Source organism: Excalfactoria chinensis, chromosome 9 (assembly GCF_039878825.1).
Source record: "Excalfactoria chinensis isolate bCotChi1 chromosome 9, bCotChi1.hap2, whole genome shotgun sequence".
In the NCBI taxonomy this organism is placed as follows: Eukaryota; Metazoa; Chordata; class Aves; order Galliformes; family Phasianidae; genus Excalfactoria; species Excalfactoria chinensis.
In genome coordinates, this window is record NC_092833.1 from 18343547 (window position 1) to 18359496 (window position 15950).

Below are 15950 nucleotides of genomic sequence, written 5' to 3' on the forward strand. Positions count from 1 at the left end.
CTCTTCTAATAAGGCAGCACTACGGGTGTCCAACACCCCAGCTAAAGCAGGAGGTGGAGCTGATGCCGTTATTCTGCAGTTATCCTGCAACAAGTGAGAGTGCATGAATAACAGCTGCTCGGTTACTTACAGCTGCTGGGTTACTTACTGCTGCTCATATCAGAATCACGGCATTGCTCTGGCTGGAAAAGACCTTAAAGATCATCAAGTCCAAGCACAGCCCAACCATATTACCCACAGCACAACATCCTGCTGCTCAGACACATCCCGAGCACCACATCCAGATGGCTGTAAACACATCCAGGGATGGAGACTCAACCAGCTCCCTGTGCAGCCCATCCCAGTGCTTAACACCCCCCTTTGTAAGTAAGTTTAGCCAACCTCACCCTCCCCTGGTAGCTCCGCAGAGCCGTGTCACATTCTGTACTTAAAGATTAGAGATCGCAGGTGCTGCAGTTACACCAGGACATGTCAGTCCTTCGTACAAGAGCTGTTCTGAAAGCAGAAACTCCTCAGTCTCACCCTGGCTGCTTCCTTACAGCAACGCTCCTTCCTGAGCCGTATGTGTGCTTTGCTCCTGGAGCCATTCCTCTGCTCTGCCACTGAGCCACGCAGTGCTCTGAAGAAACCCTAAACTAAGTGAAGCACAGATAGGTTCAGTAATCCAAACACCTTATAAGCGTAAATAATAAATAGCTCTTTATTAAAGAATCAAAGTTCCAGGTGTTCCTGTGTGAAACCATTTCTCGCGTAACATTTCCACGTTGCTGTGTGTAACAAAGTGAGCCGTCACGTTTGCCTCTCCCCACCATAATTATTACAACCAGTGCTGTTCTCTCAGTCTACGTTCACCCATCCCAGGAGCACAGGCACGAATGTAAGCGGTCAGACGATGGACAGACAAATGCTCATTGAATTAGAGCAGCCCTCAAATCCAACATTTCTGCCCGAGTGCCAGCATGGCAATGTCTGCTGTTTATCACTGGGAAACCTCTGCAATGTCAGTGACAACTGCCCTGCAGGTTTGGGGTGTTTTCACACCTTCATCACCTTTCTGTAGATTCCTCAGATTAAACTTACAGCTTATTTCCTTTTTAGTTGTATGAATGTTAAACTTAGTTTGATCATACAAATAGTGTCTTTTTTTGAAGGCTCTGCTGTCTCTGCCTTCAGTTTGTCGCATTTACACTATGGCATATATGCTACAGTCCACAGCAATGATTTCCTCTACAACATGAGCTCAGTTCTGAGTAAGACAGCACACAAACAGCTGTAACACAAAGACGTTTCCAGTTCTCAGTCACAGATTGCTTTCCTTATGAACAACAGACTCCTCCACCAAACAATAATGATAAAGCAACAAGGGAAACCAAGTGTTAGACTTCAGGATCCTTCAACCTCTACTAAGCAGGGCAGGAAGCATAACAGAGCTCACCTCAGCTGAGGCAGCAAATGGCTTCCTGTACAGAGGGATAATTTAGCTTTCTGCCATAGAAGAAATGGTGCAGACATTACCCAGTTAAACTGCTGCCTGCTGAACCATTTCTCCCACACCTTCCCGATGAAGAAGCGGTAGTTACATCTGAGTATGATCATAGGATAATTGAAAAATACTACAGAGAATCTTCAGGAATGAAAAATAATCCACCACCTCCAAAAGAAACAAAGGATCAGAAACACGAGAATAACAGCCTGGGGACAGAGAATGAGAGATGCAAGCACAACTTGTAAGAATGCCAATAAACTAAAATGTAAAGAAGTATTTGCTATTTTAATATTCCCCTCACTCTTCTTCATTTTAAAATCAGGATGAATCTGGGAATTCTCTACCAATTTACAGTATGATTTTCAATCCATATATGCCTTCAGCGCACTGTAATTCCTATGGACTGCTTCATCACCAAAACAAATAATTGTGGCCATACAGAGTAGGAGGAGAATTTACTTTCTGTGCAAACTATACAGTGTGAGGGGAAAAGGTGATCATCATTAATAAAGAGTCTGAGAATGGTGCAACTGTGCTGGAAAAGAAGATTTGCTACCCAAAGCAATCCTTTTTCATCAGAATCGGTGATAAACCATTAAAGTGCTTTTAAGTGGACAGGGGTTTTTTTTGTTACTTTTTCTTTTTTTGCTTGTTTCTTGTCTTTCTTTTTAAAGTGGCTTAGCCCAGGATCTGAAGGTTTATACAACATTCAGTAGTCCAAGGATTAGAGTAGCAAGGCACACTAACACTAAAACAAAAGACAGATTGGTCATATGTACGTTGTATACTTATATTGACATAAGCAGTGCAGCACCATCGTTTTTTTCTGAACCAACTCCCTCCAAATGGACTATTTTTTGCTGCTTTTGATGGGCACGTGTGTTCCTTTCACACTGAGGTCATTCTCCATGGAAACTCTGGGTCCCCTGAAGCCCGCAGATGCGAGTGGTTTCTCTCTGAAACAAAAACCAAAAGTAACAATCATCAAATGATGCAGGGATAGGGAAATACGCATGGCTTTCATTACTCATGTGGAGGCATAGTTATTTCGTTTGTAAAATTGATTTCACCTTCCTTCCAGAGAGCTACCATGAATCTGAACTGCTTCCTCCCCTTGCACAGTTGATGAAAAGAACAAAACGCCTTAGTTTGAAAAAGGAACTTGATGGTAAACTTGCCTATGTAGTAAACTTGTGGGACTGAAGAGGTGCCAGAGGGAGAGTGCTGTGTCATCTAACTAAGAGGAGTATTTCCCTTCTGCAACCTGTAAAGGCATCGCATCTTCTACTGAAATGAACTCCAGGAGATGAGGGGAAAAATGCCTGGTGGAAAGCAAGCTATGCAGGGCTGGCTGCTGAGCTCAAAAATGAAGTGCACACCTCTATGCAAACTTTTCTGATTAGAGGAAGTCTCATTTGAAATTCAACTCAGAAGAGAGAAGCGTGCTTTTCTTTTTACTAAAGAGAGTAGATAAACTGAGCCGCCCTTAAGCATTTTATCTTAACACAACTAATCCTGTTACATTACGGAGAGAAGAGAGTGTTAACATTACATGTAATTAAGCTGAGAGCACTGGCATGCACCTCTACGACAAAAACCAAACACTCCTAACAGTTTTGCCTATTCAGTTGCAAAGTAATTTGCACAATCAAAATAAGGACTTCTTCAAAGTTTAGTTCCTAAAATACTGCCCTATTATTCATTATAGGAGTAAAACAGGCTATTTCTCCCTGCACTGTCAGTAAGCATAGTTTGTTCATGAACAGATTACTTGTTACTTCAGAACTGTATTTTTACTCTGTTGCTAACATTTCCATAATACAAAACTGTTTTTACCTTCCAAGTCCATCTTCCTTACGTGTGTGCTGAATGCTGCTGTATTTCGGAGCATCTAAATTGCACCTGCTTCTCGATGGCCTGAACTTGGAAATCTCTTTCTGCCACTCCTCATCAAAAGACTGAGCCTCACCTGGAAAAGAGTGGAAGTTCCCTTTTGTTTTAAATAGATGCAAACAGAACAGGAAAAAACAAAACCCATTCAATGAAAATCAAGGTTTTGAACAGTGTTCTTTTAGACTCGTGGCCTGTGAGTCTATACATAACCTGCAAACCATCTCTATGGTATCTGCAGGAGACAACTGAAGCTTGTCACAGGTGGGCTTAAGTTCAAAAGATTAAAGAAAAAAGTCAGTGTGCTGTGTGGTTAAAACAGGCACATGTTTTTACATCTTTTAAATGCATATTTTTTATTACTGACATAAACAGGATAGCCATATAATACACAGAAAATAGTAACACCCTGTTAAATACTTGTTCAAAACACTTGAAGTACCTTCAAATACAAATAAATGTAACAATTGGTACCATTTGCTTGTATAACACAACATTTAACTGGTTACTTTAACCTCACACATCTAGATCTTTATTGACTAAAAAAAGCCCTGACTTGCAGGCTTAGCACTTTCTGAGACTTACAAAAAGGATTTCAAGTTTTTATGGTTTTCAAGCTAGACCTTCAGAACTGGTATGGGAAACATTTGCATTGAACACATCAGAAGTGCACAAAGCGACATACTTTCATCCAAGTTGATGAATTCTTGGTTCATCTCTTCATCACCAGTCTTCCTGTTCTTTGACTTTTTTATGACGTGGGCACGATCATGAATGTGATGACCAATAGCCATTTTTTCCACTCCACTTTCTGAATCCTTGAGTGCTTTTCTTGTTTCCTTAACCTGTAAAAAAGGGGAGAAAACAACATCATTTGAAAAACAACAAAAAAGGAGGTTAAAAAAAATATGACTTTTCTTCTCCCTTTTTGAAAGTTAGGTGTGACGTGCTTTTCCAACTGTCTCATTTCTTACATTGGCTGAACAGACAGCACAGATCAAGTCTATTTTCTTCCTGCCAACACAGATTAAACAAGAATATCTAAAGCTGCATAAGTAACACACACGCTGGATATTAACTGTTGGGAAAAAAGTCCAGTCTAAATATACTGCACACAGACACGTCTTCAACACTCTCCTTGACAACAGGATGAATAATAGCTGATGCCAATACTCCCAGCATGAAGGGACAACTAATTACTAGGCTGGCATGTTGACCCAGGCAACCACTTATCACTGTGTTCATAAGGATATTATTAGAAGCTTTTTGATAACTGAGTGTCTGCTTGAGCATGAGCACATCCCACAGCCAAACATGCTGAACAGCCTTTACTGCTCACATATAGTCTTTCATGAACCTTGCTTCAGGGTTCAAATTAAATTGAGATTTCTTAGCAGAATTAGATGCAACAGCTGCAACCGAGTCAATGAAAGGGCATCTTCATTTGAAGCACTACGTAAGCATTTAGAAGTACTTGAGGAAAGGGCAGGATCTGAAGCCATGCCCTACACGAATAGGCTGCCTTTTGTTATCTTCTACTATAGACAGATTTTTAAATGCACATAAGATGAATTAATTACAACAAAGAGAAACACACTGGAGACCACCATGGGAAATCAGCTGTTTAGCACTCAATTCTTCCAGCTTTTGATAGCCCTGCTGTTTGTTTAGGTGGTATACTTAAGAGAAGCACAAATGACAAGGAAGAAAACAGCACATTCGCATAAAGCATCTTTACTGAACAACAGCATTAAACAGACATGTATTTTTCTAAATTATAAGAGTAACTGCCTGCAGTAGAACGAACTAGAGAAACCTGGGGTTTGGCTATAGAGGATCCTGCACTCCAATAATTACATACCACCTTTTTGCTGCATCTCAGGCCTACTTACACCTCCCGGAGCTGTGCGTGTCTGAGCTGAAGCTTGGAAGACTTTGGGAGGTTCATCTCCTACTTTGGAATATGTCATCACAGAGGAGGAGCTGAAGGTGTGTGCATCTGGATGGACAGACAGGTCATCCTGCAAACAACGCAGACTTCTCTTAAATTAAGGTCTGTGGATAATACACTTCTTACATTCTATAATTATCAGTGAGAAAACAAATAGCCCTCTGAAAAATTAACCCTCAGCCCTGTCACCATAGCCATGGGCTGCTGAGAGCAGCCCCCAGCACAAGACAGGCCCTCACTGTTGTCTTGGCATTATCTTGGGCACAGGTCTGCCAACACCAGGGAGCATGGCACAGGAAGTATGGGCTCCAAAGCTTGTCTGGCACAGCTTAGTTTAGTGGTGAACAGATAACCTCTAAGACCAGTCCTCCCACATACAGTGTGTAACAAGTTGCATAAAGTTGTAATCATTTTCCTGGCAAACAACTGTGATTCTCCAACCAAGTTTCAAAATACACTTACAAATTTTCTTTGCATCTCCAGCATGCTGTTTCTCATATTTGACATCATTCTGTCCATCGCAATAAAGGGATCCCCAAAATCTGCATCCTGCTAAAAGAAAACAGTTCAAATTAAAACAAAGATAGCTAATTCTACAATTAGAGGCTGGATTTTGACATGCATTTACTTTTCACACAAATCAAAACATCAACAGGGCTTTCAGAGCCTGCAATCCATAGCCACAGACAAGCCAAAATTCATCATTTTGCATGAAAAACTGAAAGCTAGCACGAGGAATCTGACTGTTAAGTTGGAGATACTGGAAAGACAGAAGTAAAAGATTCCAAACACTCAAGTGTCAGAGTAAGCTCATATTGAGGCCACTTTGCACAAACTACTGTTAGTTTTACATTAACCTGACTAGTTTCTGTACTTAGAAGTAATGTATGACCCTCCCTACTTTACCTATCTGTTGAAGATCAAATTATCTTTGTCATGCAAATCCCTCAATGCATATGAAACCAGCCTGCAAACCCATCTCAGGTGGCACAGCTGTTCCTCAGCAGAAGAAAGTGGTTTTTCCAGTAATACAAGGGCAACCAGGGAAAGCCATGGAATCATAACTTAAGATTCTAATGGCAGCTTAATAACCCCATGCAACAGATATGTCCCATAAAGCATTCATTATTTTTACGTAAGCGGAAGATCCAGTATTACATAAGCAACATTAAGCCAGGTTTACATGCAGAATTTTATTAGTACAGCTTGTAACTGATGGCATATACTGACTGTACAGATGAAAGCTACGTTTGGTGGAAAACAAGCCTAAAAATACCAAAGAGAGAGACAGAAAAACATAGTAGAGAAAGAATCAACTATCCTAAGTGGCCATCTGGGAAGTTGGCAGCACAGTCCCAAATGAGCATCCTCCTCTGGGCTCCTCTCCAGCACAGCAGGTGGGGATGATTTTCACCATGCCTTCTCCCTCCTCCTGTGAACTTTCACTTGGGAGCTGCTCAAGCTTCCTGCTGGGCTGCCTGCTTTCTGACACCAGCAGCTCTGGTTGGAGTGTGCTAATCAGGTGCAAACACAGCACAGGGGTTTTTCAGTTCCAGCAAGAAGCTGTAGAGCTGGGAAGGAAAGGCAGGCTGCAGGGCTGCACGCAGCAGGCCCTTAGCATTACAAGGTGCTATGAAATGCAAACATACTTATTATGGGGGCACAAAGCCCACATTCCTCCAACTAATGGATATGTGCATCATCAGATTCAAAGGTGCTAATTTAAATAACTATATATCTAAACATTGAAGATCTGCAATAAATAAACAGCCAATACCAACAAGAGTAGGTTGCACGCACACCAAAACTAGCCTTTGCCCATGCTTTGGTTATGCAGACAGTACGCACATTTAGCAATAGCTACTCAGATTGTGTTTCCTGTGATACTAACCACTCTACCGAAGCCTGAAAAGGGCATGAGGGAAAAGCTCATTGCCTAGAAAAAAAAGAGGATTCACATCTTTTAGTTATTGTATCTACTGTGGGACACAGCAGAAATACCTACTGCACCATCATATACAGCATGTGATATTAAAACACTCCTGATCAAACAAAGACGGTCATCCCAGAAGTCCTTGAGAACTTGTAGTGTGCTACAACACCAAAATACGAAGCAACCTGGGTGTACAGCAGCAAAATATTTAAGACTAATTGTAGTTTAAATGTCATGATAGCTACTGCTTTCCAAGTCACATTCACATGCAGGTACTAGAAGACCTTAAAGCTAGAAGTGGAGGGGCTGGTATGGTCTGTGTGCTGAAATTATTGAAGATAAGGTGCAGCAATTCAGATGTCACCCACTTCTCTGGGAACACTTCATTCTGCTCACGCAATAGAACCCCATCATTGGAAGTTGATTAAAAACAACAAATCAACAGCCCTGCTTCATGTAAATTTATGTAATTAAATTTCAGAAGGCTGGCCATTTTTTAAGCACTAAAATTCTAAATGATGCAGCTGACCTGTTCACAAGAGCTCTTTGTGCGTTAAGAGATTGATATAAATATACCAGGTTTCTCTAAAATATCCATACATCCCTTGCAACAAAATGAAGAGTAATTTGTCAGCAGTTTCAAAGGTCAACGCAAAGAAGATCTAAGTCAATCTATCATCATACGCAGAGGCACCCAAAGACAAATCCCCCCCTTCAGCAAGCTATATTCTTCTGCAGTTGTATAAATAGATGTAGCTATAAACACCAACACAGTTCCTGTTTGGCCAGCTGATATTGAATAACCCTATACGACAGGGTAATTAAATGCTGGAAAACAAATCTGTGTTTCTAGGAAGCTAAGGTTGGAGAGTTACATAAAAGCTTACCTAAAGAAAGGTTAGATGAAGCACCAGACACCTTATGCGAGCTTTAAGTACAGAAGCAAAGAATTATCTGGTTCCTGAATAACTTTATCAACTCTTATAGACTGTGGTTCTTCACTGTAGTGACAAAAAACAGTGTGATGGTATCGAGTGTAAGAGGATACCCTCAGAAATAAAGTTAGTAGGCATAACAAGTTAATGAAGTCTTTATTTTACCATGCCTACTAAAAGCTGTCAGTCACCCAATATCATGTATGACAATGAAATGTCCTTCCGACCAAGTGTCTGTTGAACCGCAGCTCCCCATCACATTAAGGCTGTCACAGAAGTACAAGGCAAGGTCTCTTAAGATGCTCCCACCCATTCCTCCTGCTCAGCTCCCTTTCTTCTCTCTCTCCAAGTGACTAAGTACTAACATTGGAAACCCATCTGAGAAATGAATTCAAGTGTGAATGATGCAGTCAAAGCTACTGATGCACGCTAAGTTGTAACAATAAATGATGCACCTTTTGCAAGGCAGCTTTTGGCACCTACAATTTACCTGAGGGAATCCGTAGGAGTAATTGCAACAAAGCATACTTTTCATGGCAGTAAAGACATCCATTTTTCCCCCATATAAACATCAATTTATTTATTCGTAAGTGTTGGAATCATTTCTGAAGAAATGCCAATAAAAGCATCAAGTAATCAGTGTGGAGTTTTCTGTGACATCTTACACCTCTCGGGTGAAAGATGAGGCACATTAAAAGATACTGAAAACATTTTTGCACGTGTGGAATTCTTTCATGCTTATCAAAACAACACAGTGCTACTGTACCTTTAACTCCCTTTGTAACCACAGATAAAAGTATTCTTTGCCTTATTGCCTCGTTGCCAAGAATAAGGCATAAAATGCCCTAAAATATTAAGGAGAAAAGACCTGCTGCTTTCCAGCACCTCTTGAACTAAGGCCTAAGAATCAGACTCAGCAGACTAAAAGATCATGCTCTAGTTAGATCCAACAACATCTATATCTGAAACTAACTGGCCCTGTATGAGCACAGGGGAAGGAATCTGGCAGTTACCCTTTTGACACACAGGCGACACTCAGCTGTGCTTATCAAGCTCTTAATGTCTAGGTTTGAATAACAACAACCAACTCCAGCTAAGTCCCACAACTCCTTGTAATATGTTCCAACTGCTTTTTGGAATCAAACACTCTACATTATAGCAGGAGACTGTTCAAAGTATTAAACCTGGTGGAGGGAAAGGAACCAACAGATGTACATCCTTTCTAAACACAGATAAGATTTAGCTGCAGAAGCAAAAGCTTTATTTGCCCTGCATGCCCAGCCTGCTGTAAAGGTATTTCATGTAAAACAGATTGTTACCGACTTCTCATTTGCAGATGGTAGCTTAAAGAAGCAGCAGGCTCCATGAAACGTCCCTACTCTTTAATTAGGATACCCGCATATCTAGAGGAAACCTATTAGGAATCAGACCAAGTACAGAACGTGAAGCCTTACCCACACCAGAGACACTGAAACAGGGCTTAACGTACCCGTGTAGGTTCTACCAAGTGGCTGAAACACCACATTTACTTAAACCCAATTTTAACAATGTCCAGAGAAGGCTCTGCCTATGGACACTTCTAAAGCCTTCCTGCAGTAGCAATATTTAATAATGCTTGCTTCAATAAACATTTGATAAATATTTGTACTTCTTGTTCATTTCATTAAATAGTGTATATTCAGTGTTTAACAACATGAACATTTGTTTGTTAGAACCAAAAGCACAATGTGTTTGTCAGTGTCAAGCAATGAACACTTAAACAATGACCCATTGAGGAGCAGAGAGATTCACATCTCACTGTTACGAAACAAGCTGACCAAGGAGTTGAGCCAGGCTCCATTTGCACTGGACCAATTCAGCAGCAATGGGAACACGAAGCCAGCTCTATTACCAGTAAATGTGCATTGTGTGTAGCAGCCCGCGGAGATTAAGGAATGACTTACTCTGTGATTTCCTCTCAGAGCAACCTGAGAATCCTGGCGTGCCCTTCGATCCACTGTTCTCTCCCTGCCATCTGTTATACTGAGAAATGGATCTCGGCCAAAAGGATCAGAAAAGCTCCTCATCATCTGCCGCATGTGTTCATGGTGTGCGGCAAAAGGATCGCTGAAAGAGACGTCCCACACAGAGTCACGGGGTTATTCCAACTGCGGTAAAATAGCTCTGACATTTTTAAATCCCTTTTTAAAATCATTCTAGATGGTTCTCCATCTATATTCCTTATTTTACGGGACCCAGCTGTGCAATAATTTTTACCCTTCTATTCCTTCTTCCCACCTCTCTGGTTGGGTGCTTTAGTTCTTCTCAGATGCCTCCCTTGCTCTCCTGTGTTCCTGAGTGTCTGTCCATCCTGCAGCTCTAAACATTCCATCATTGGCGTCCATGTTTGGCTTTCTATCTGCACAGAGCTACAGAACCAACCTATACTTTATCACTTATTAATATTTAAATATCAGGGGCTGCAGGTAAAAGAATATCACTTTCCATCCTTCCTGGCCCACTCCTTAAAAGCAAACCCAGTGCTCCAAAGTCAAGCCAACTCCACCACCTTTATTTTACTCACCCACCATTGCTCCTTTTTGCCTCCCCACTCCTCCCCCTTCACAAATTACATTCTCACATCCCTTTTCACCACTTTGGAACAACTCTTACCATCTCTTTGCTTTCCTGTTAGTCTCCCTGCTCCTCTCTGCTTTCTAACCACTCAACATCTGTCTGCAAAAGTCTACAGAACCCCACCAAGTAATTTCAGTGCTTGGCTTGGCATGCAGGTAAGACACTGCTAGTGTTGCTCTCTTATTACTTAATTCTTTGCTTTCTTTCATTTGGCCAAGAACTGGAAAGTTCAAACAGAGTCCAGAAAAGGAGTAAAACGTAAGATATTATGACTAATGATGTTACATGGATTGCACTGCTGCCTCTGGCCCAAACACTAGAAATGACTACTTCATATAGAAAACATTTCATTTCCTCCCTTCATATCCAGCCTAATTTTCCCCTTTGCTGTTCCACTGAAAGCCTCTTTATTAACATCACCAGTCACTTCCCAGCTATGTTTACTTAGACTCTGTAGCACCTCATCTCCCTTCCTACCAATTTCCTGGCATTTCCCAGCAGTCTCACGCCCTCCTTCTCCCCAGGACTCTGCTGTGACACAGCAACGTTCCAGGCTGTTCCTCCAACTCTCCAGTAACTATCAGCTCCTGAAGCTCCTTCCTGCTGCCCACCCTGCACCTCCCATCCCACACACATCACCGCCTGGCAACTCTTTGCCCTCTGCAGACTCCTCTTAGCACAAAGCAGCATCTAATTTCATTTTTCTTTTTAAGTTAGAAAAAAAATTATTAACAGAGATTCAATTTGAAATGCAAAACTAATATATTTGCAAACAAGATTCGTAATGCAACACTATCCCTTTAGCTGTGCATGTAGTTCACTCCAGAGCAGGCAGACCATTACAGTTCCAGAGGAGCAGTTTTTCCACTGCTGTAAGTAGGCCCTAATCTACCCCTCTCACATGACTGCCAGCTTTAACTTCAATCCCAACGCGATAAGCAGCTTGCATACAGCTAGCTTGCTGCTCACAGGATGAAGAACAGATGCAAACAGGTCACTGTGCAGGCCAAGATGAGGGAAGCACGCAGGCCCTATCACAGGGTGGGCATATTTCCACACAATCTCTACACCACAAACCCAGATTGGTGTGGTTACTAGGACAAAGATGGATGAACTGTATTCCAACAAGCATACAGAAGTTGGGCACAATCAATGCTAAGTCAGCAGGGAATCTCCCTACAAGCTAAAGCTTCTAAAAGGATCAAATGTATCCTCTTGATGTCTCTGATGACCTGAACTCAAACTCTACCAGAGGATACAAGATCTTCAGTCCTTGGTTCCAATCACACTCTACAACAGCATCAGGTATAGAGGAACCTTGTTTAGTTACCACTGGTCACCTGGTATTCAAACTGAATTCTTCAGGGAGAAAGGAAAGAAACTTCTGATGAGACTGACACGACTTGTGCACACTTTGCACAGCTCCGCTATAGAAGTGATGGTGGAAAAGGAAGTTAGTTCTGTAAGGATTTCACACACTGAATCTGCGCCCTTCACACGTTAAGCACCATACATTTAACTCCCAAATTAAATGCAGAACAGAACTGATTGGTGTATTCGTCACTGCATGACTGCAGTCACAGAACCTGCACTTTTGGCTGTCACAAATATCCCCTGACCTTCACTTGGCATTCGGGCATCTGAAGGGATCAACAAAGGGAACCAAAAGTGGAGCCTCTGAGGGCACCAATGTCTCACCTAAGCATGCTGCTATGAAGAAATACATGGTAACAATGCAGCAGTGGGTGCTGCTACACATGCACTAGAGAGCATTTCTCCAAGATGCATCTCGCTGGGTAAGCTCTTCAGTGGCTCAGGCCGAGGCTCCAGCATTAAAGGATCCACGTTTCTTATGGCACCCTTCAGCTGAAAAGTACAACTGCTGCTTCTTACATCAGTGTATGCCCCTATTCGGCTGAAATTCAGTATCCTAAAGCAATAAACTCGCTTTGGATTTCTGAAAACTGGACTCTGCATGCAATATATGTATATATTTATATTATAATTAGGGTGGTACATGGGACTGAAGTTGCAGAAGCAGCCTGAAGCCCTTGAGCAATAAGACAAAGGCTGAGCGCTGGTAAGTTAAATACACTTAAACCCACTTGGCAGGAGAGCTGCAGCTCCTGCACCTGTCTGAGCCATCAGGCACAACCCTGCAGGGCCTGGGACGCTGCTGGGCACTTTCAGGACAGCTGCTCCAGATGGAGATGTTCCCTCTCAGACACTATTTCCAGACCAGCAGTCAAAACCTCTCCTTGTGAGGCAGCTGAAGCCTATTATTACACTACCTTGGAAGCTCGTCTTATCTGAGGTAATAAACTCATTTCCTTAACTATATGTAAAGCAGATCGATGAGGATGGTGCCAAGGAAATGAATCTCACTATCAATATCTTATCTCTTTCACACACACTCCCTTCCTCTGTCTCCTGCCATCTACTTTCCTCCAATTTTAACCCTCATCAGGACGTTTAAAGCAACTACAATAAAACAACTGAACCGAATGAACAAGAAGGAAATTGCCATTTCAGAGGATCACAAAAGCACGTTGTCTCATTTGTTGTAATTTGCAATTTCCATTGCTCTTCCCATTCCATCAGAGCACCCGCGTGCCCTTTAGCAGGTGTATCCTGCCCATGAGGTATGAGTTGCCGTGACTGCAAACTTGTGTCCTACCCAGTGCCAGGAAGGTGCTGCTGCAGCTGAGCTGGTTCCCTTTAAGGGGCACAGCCTGAGCTCAGCCAGCCCGTAACTATGGGATGCAGTCAACAAACCCACCTCACAGGGCCCAGCGTTACCCTTCCTCGTCCACCCAGCTCTATTACTTTACTAGTGATTAAGCCCCACCCGGCAAGCATCACACACTACAATAGCTTTATATATACATATTCTGGCACTAACACACCTCACACAGGCTTTTTATCACAGAACACCCGGAGCTGCCTTTAATACCCGCACTGACAGCAGCTCAGGAACAGCCCACGGTTAAATACAGACATCTCGAGAAGCCCACGAACCCCGAACCAGGGCTGCCCGTGTTTAAAACGCCTCCGTTCAAAACTACAACACAAACCCACCGCCGCCATTCAGAGCCCAGGACAGACGGTGCTGCTGTCACCTCATTGCCACCCAGCTCGGGCCCGCAGGACGCCACAAGTTAACAGCCCGGCCCAACAGGAGCTGTAGCCCGGCCCGGCCTTTAACCGCTCTCCTCTCGCCCCGTCCGTCCCCCACATTACGACCCTCAAACACGCACCGGGTGTGGCGGAGCGAATCTCGCCCCCCTCCCCGACACCCCCGAGGCCGCCGTCCCCGCTCACCGGAAGAACGGGTCCTCCTCGAAGCATCGCCCCAGCGCCCCGAACATGGCTGCGGCCCCGCGCCCTGTGAGCGCCCACCGCCCCGCCGCTCCCTCACCGCGGCGCCCGCTCTCCCACGTGACGCGTCCCAGCGCCGCTATTGGCCGCGACGGTTCGGCGGGGCGGGGCTACCGCTGCCGTGGCAACCGATGGTTGCGCGCGGTCCCGCTCCAGAAGGTTCGGGGCTGCGGGCGGCGGGAGCGCGCGCGGAGCTGCTGCAGGCCGGGAGCGCGCGGCCGAGGCGGGGTGCGGGAGCGCGGGGTGCGGGGGGACCCGGAGGTCGGCTCCTGGGAATGGAGTCACGTTTCTCCCACTAGATGGCAGTACAATAAAGTCCCGCCGTTACCAGGCGGCGCTGGGGCAGCCAGCCTGTTCTAGTTCCGTATGTATCGTGTGGTTCATATATATATATATATATATATATATATATATGTGGTTCATATATAGCCGTCAGCATCCGTGCCATGCTGTGCTACGTTGAGTATTCGTTACATACTGCAAAGCAGCAAGTTGGCATGAACACGACCAGCACGCGGTTAACCTGTTTGCAGTTTGCCACCAAACCCTATCCAAATATGTGTATTTTGTCACTGTTCATTGCTGTTTCTGAGCACAATACAGACCCCGAGCTCAGTGTACGCAGTGCAGCCTTTGCATGGATTCCGCCTTGCAATAACAAGCCCATCACCTAGTGCAATGGCAAAGAGGAACACGGTGCCTTCCAGCAGCGCTGGGCGCACATCGTTCACCTGCAGCTCCTCGCTGAACTTCCTATGGAGTCAGACTGCAGAAGGCGAGATTTCTTTCCGAGTCAGACCAGCCCCACCGTCGGATTTCTGTGCAGGTAACGAAGCAAAACCAGTCCCAGTTAGTGCTCATTTCTCTGCCCTGTTAGACACGAGCTCATTACGAGGGGCTCACCAACACCATCCAGTCTGCTCTGCTCGCACAGCGATACCTCTAATTGCTCAGGCCTTCTTACAGTTTGTGTCTGCTTGAGTTACGTTTCTTTTGTGTAGATAAAAAGACTTCTGTAAGAAATCACCTCCGTGCTACAGCACTGTCAGTCTGGAGGGCATCTCCAATGAGATTAATGATGTCTGCCTTAATACAAGAAAACTTTGCATAAATGAGATTATGGTTTCTGCTGAAACCTGCCAACTCTTATTCATTTGCAGTAAATATTAGCTTTAATTAAAAGTTTTAAGGTATCTTGTTCCTGAGCTAATGAGATCTACAGTGATTTCCCTTAGGAATTAATTTACCTTCTTAATTCTTATTCATTTTGGTGATATGACTATTTAAATCTGATTCAAACTTCAGAGCTTTGTTGAACAGATTCATCCAGAACAAAAGGTCATTTTGCCATATTGACGTTGAGTCGGTGTTTATAATTCCCTGCTCCCTCTCGGTTCCATGGGTGTTTGCTTAGGTTCCTGCCCCAAACATTCCCCACTCACACTTCTGTTTGTCTTACCTGCTCTTTCTGCAGCTGTTTCACTTTGGCTTCTGCTTTCTCTTCCATCCAGAGTACAGATCAATTACAGAGAGGCTGAAAAGAAGATCCTGATTGTGATCAACGTATTTAGCATTGCAGAGTTGTGTGAGGTACGCTAAACTATGTGTGCAATTTGTGGGAAATACAGAAGTATTTGACTCTATCCATGCAGCCATCAGCTCCTGTTTTTGTACAGGGGTTATGTCTGACCAGGGGGTGTGCTTAGCACTTGGAGGTGAAAATTGCATTACTGCATACACGTCTAAATAGGCAAAGTGCCA

General features: G+C 43.6%; 1 protein-coding gene across 4 annotated transcripts; it reads right to left on the reverse strand.

The window, feature by feature from the left end:
- Positions 1–673: 673 nt before the first annotated feature.
- MLF1 (myeloid leukemia factor 1) lies at positions 674–14266 on the reverse strand. Of its 4 annotated transcripts, none has more exons than XM_072344767.1 (8): positions 14133–14266; positions 10139–10301; positions 7219–7263; positions 5790–5879; positions 5269–5397; positions 4062–4221; positions 3323–3455; positions 674–2442 (listed from the first exon to the last, which is right to left on the reverse strand). In XM_072344767.1, exons 1-8 carry the CDS (start codon positions 14177–14179, stop codon positions 2337–2339), a joined length of 873 nt encoding a protein of 290 aa, XP_072200868.1. In that variant the 5' UTR covers positions 14180–14266; the 3' UTR covers positions 674–2336. The 4 variants fall into 4 exon arrangements, with proteins under 4 accessions (XP_072200868.1, XP_072200865.1, XP_072200867.1 ...); XM_072344764.1 differs by having other exon boundaries at positions 5790–5876; positions 14133–14262; XM_072344766.1 differs by lacking the exon at positions 7219–7263 and having other exon boundaries at positions 5790–5876; positions 14133–14262.
- Positions 14267–15950: the final 1684 nt, after the last annotated feature.

Coding starts and splice junctions, on each gene's coding strand:
- MLF1 (XM_072344767.1), bottom strand. CDS start 14,179: ATGTTCGGGGCGCTGGGGCGATGCTTCGAGGAGGACCCGTTCTTCCG. Junction 4,222..5,268: donor CACGCACAGCTCCGGGAGGT/GTAAGTAGGCCT, acceptor CCTTTTTTACAG/GTTAAGGAAACAAGAAAAGC. Junction 3,456..4,061: donor ATTCATCAACTTGGATGAAA/GTATGTCGCTTT, acceptor ACTCTTTTCCAG/GTGAGGCTCAGTCTTTTGAT.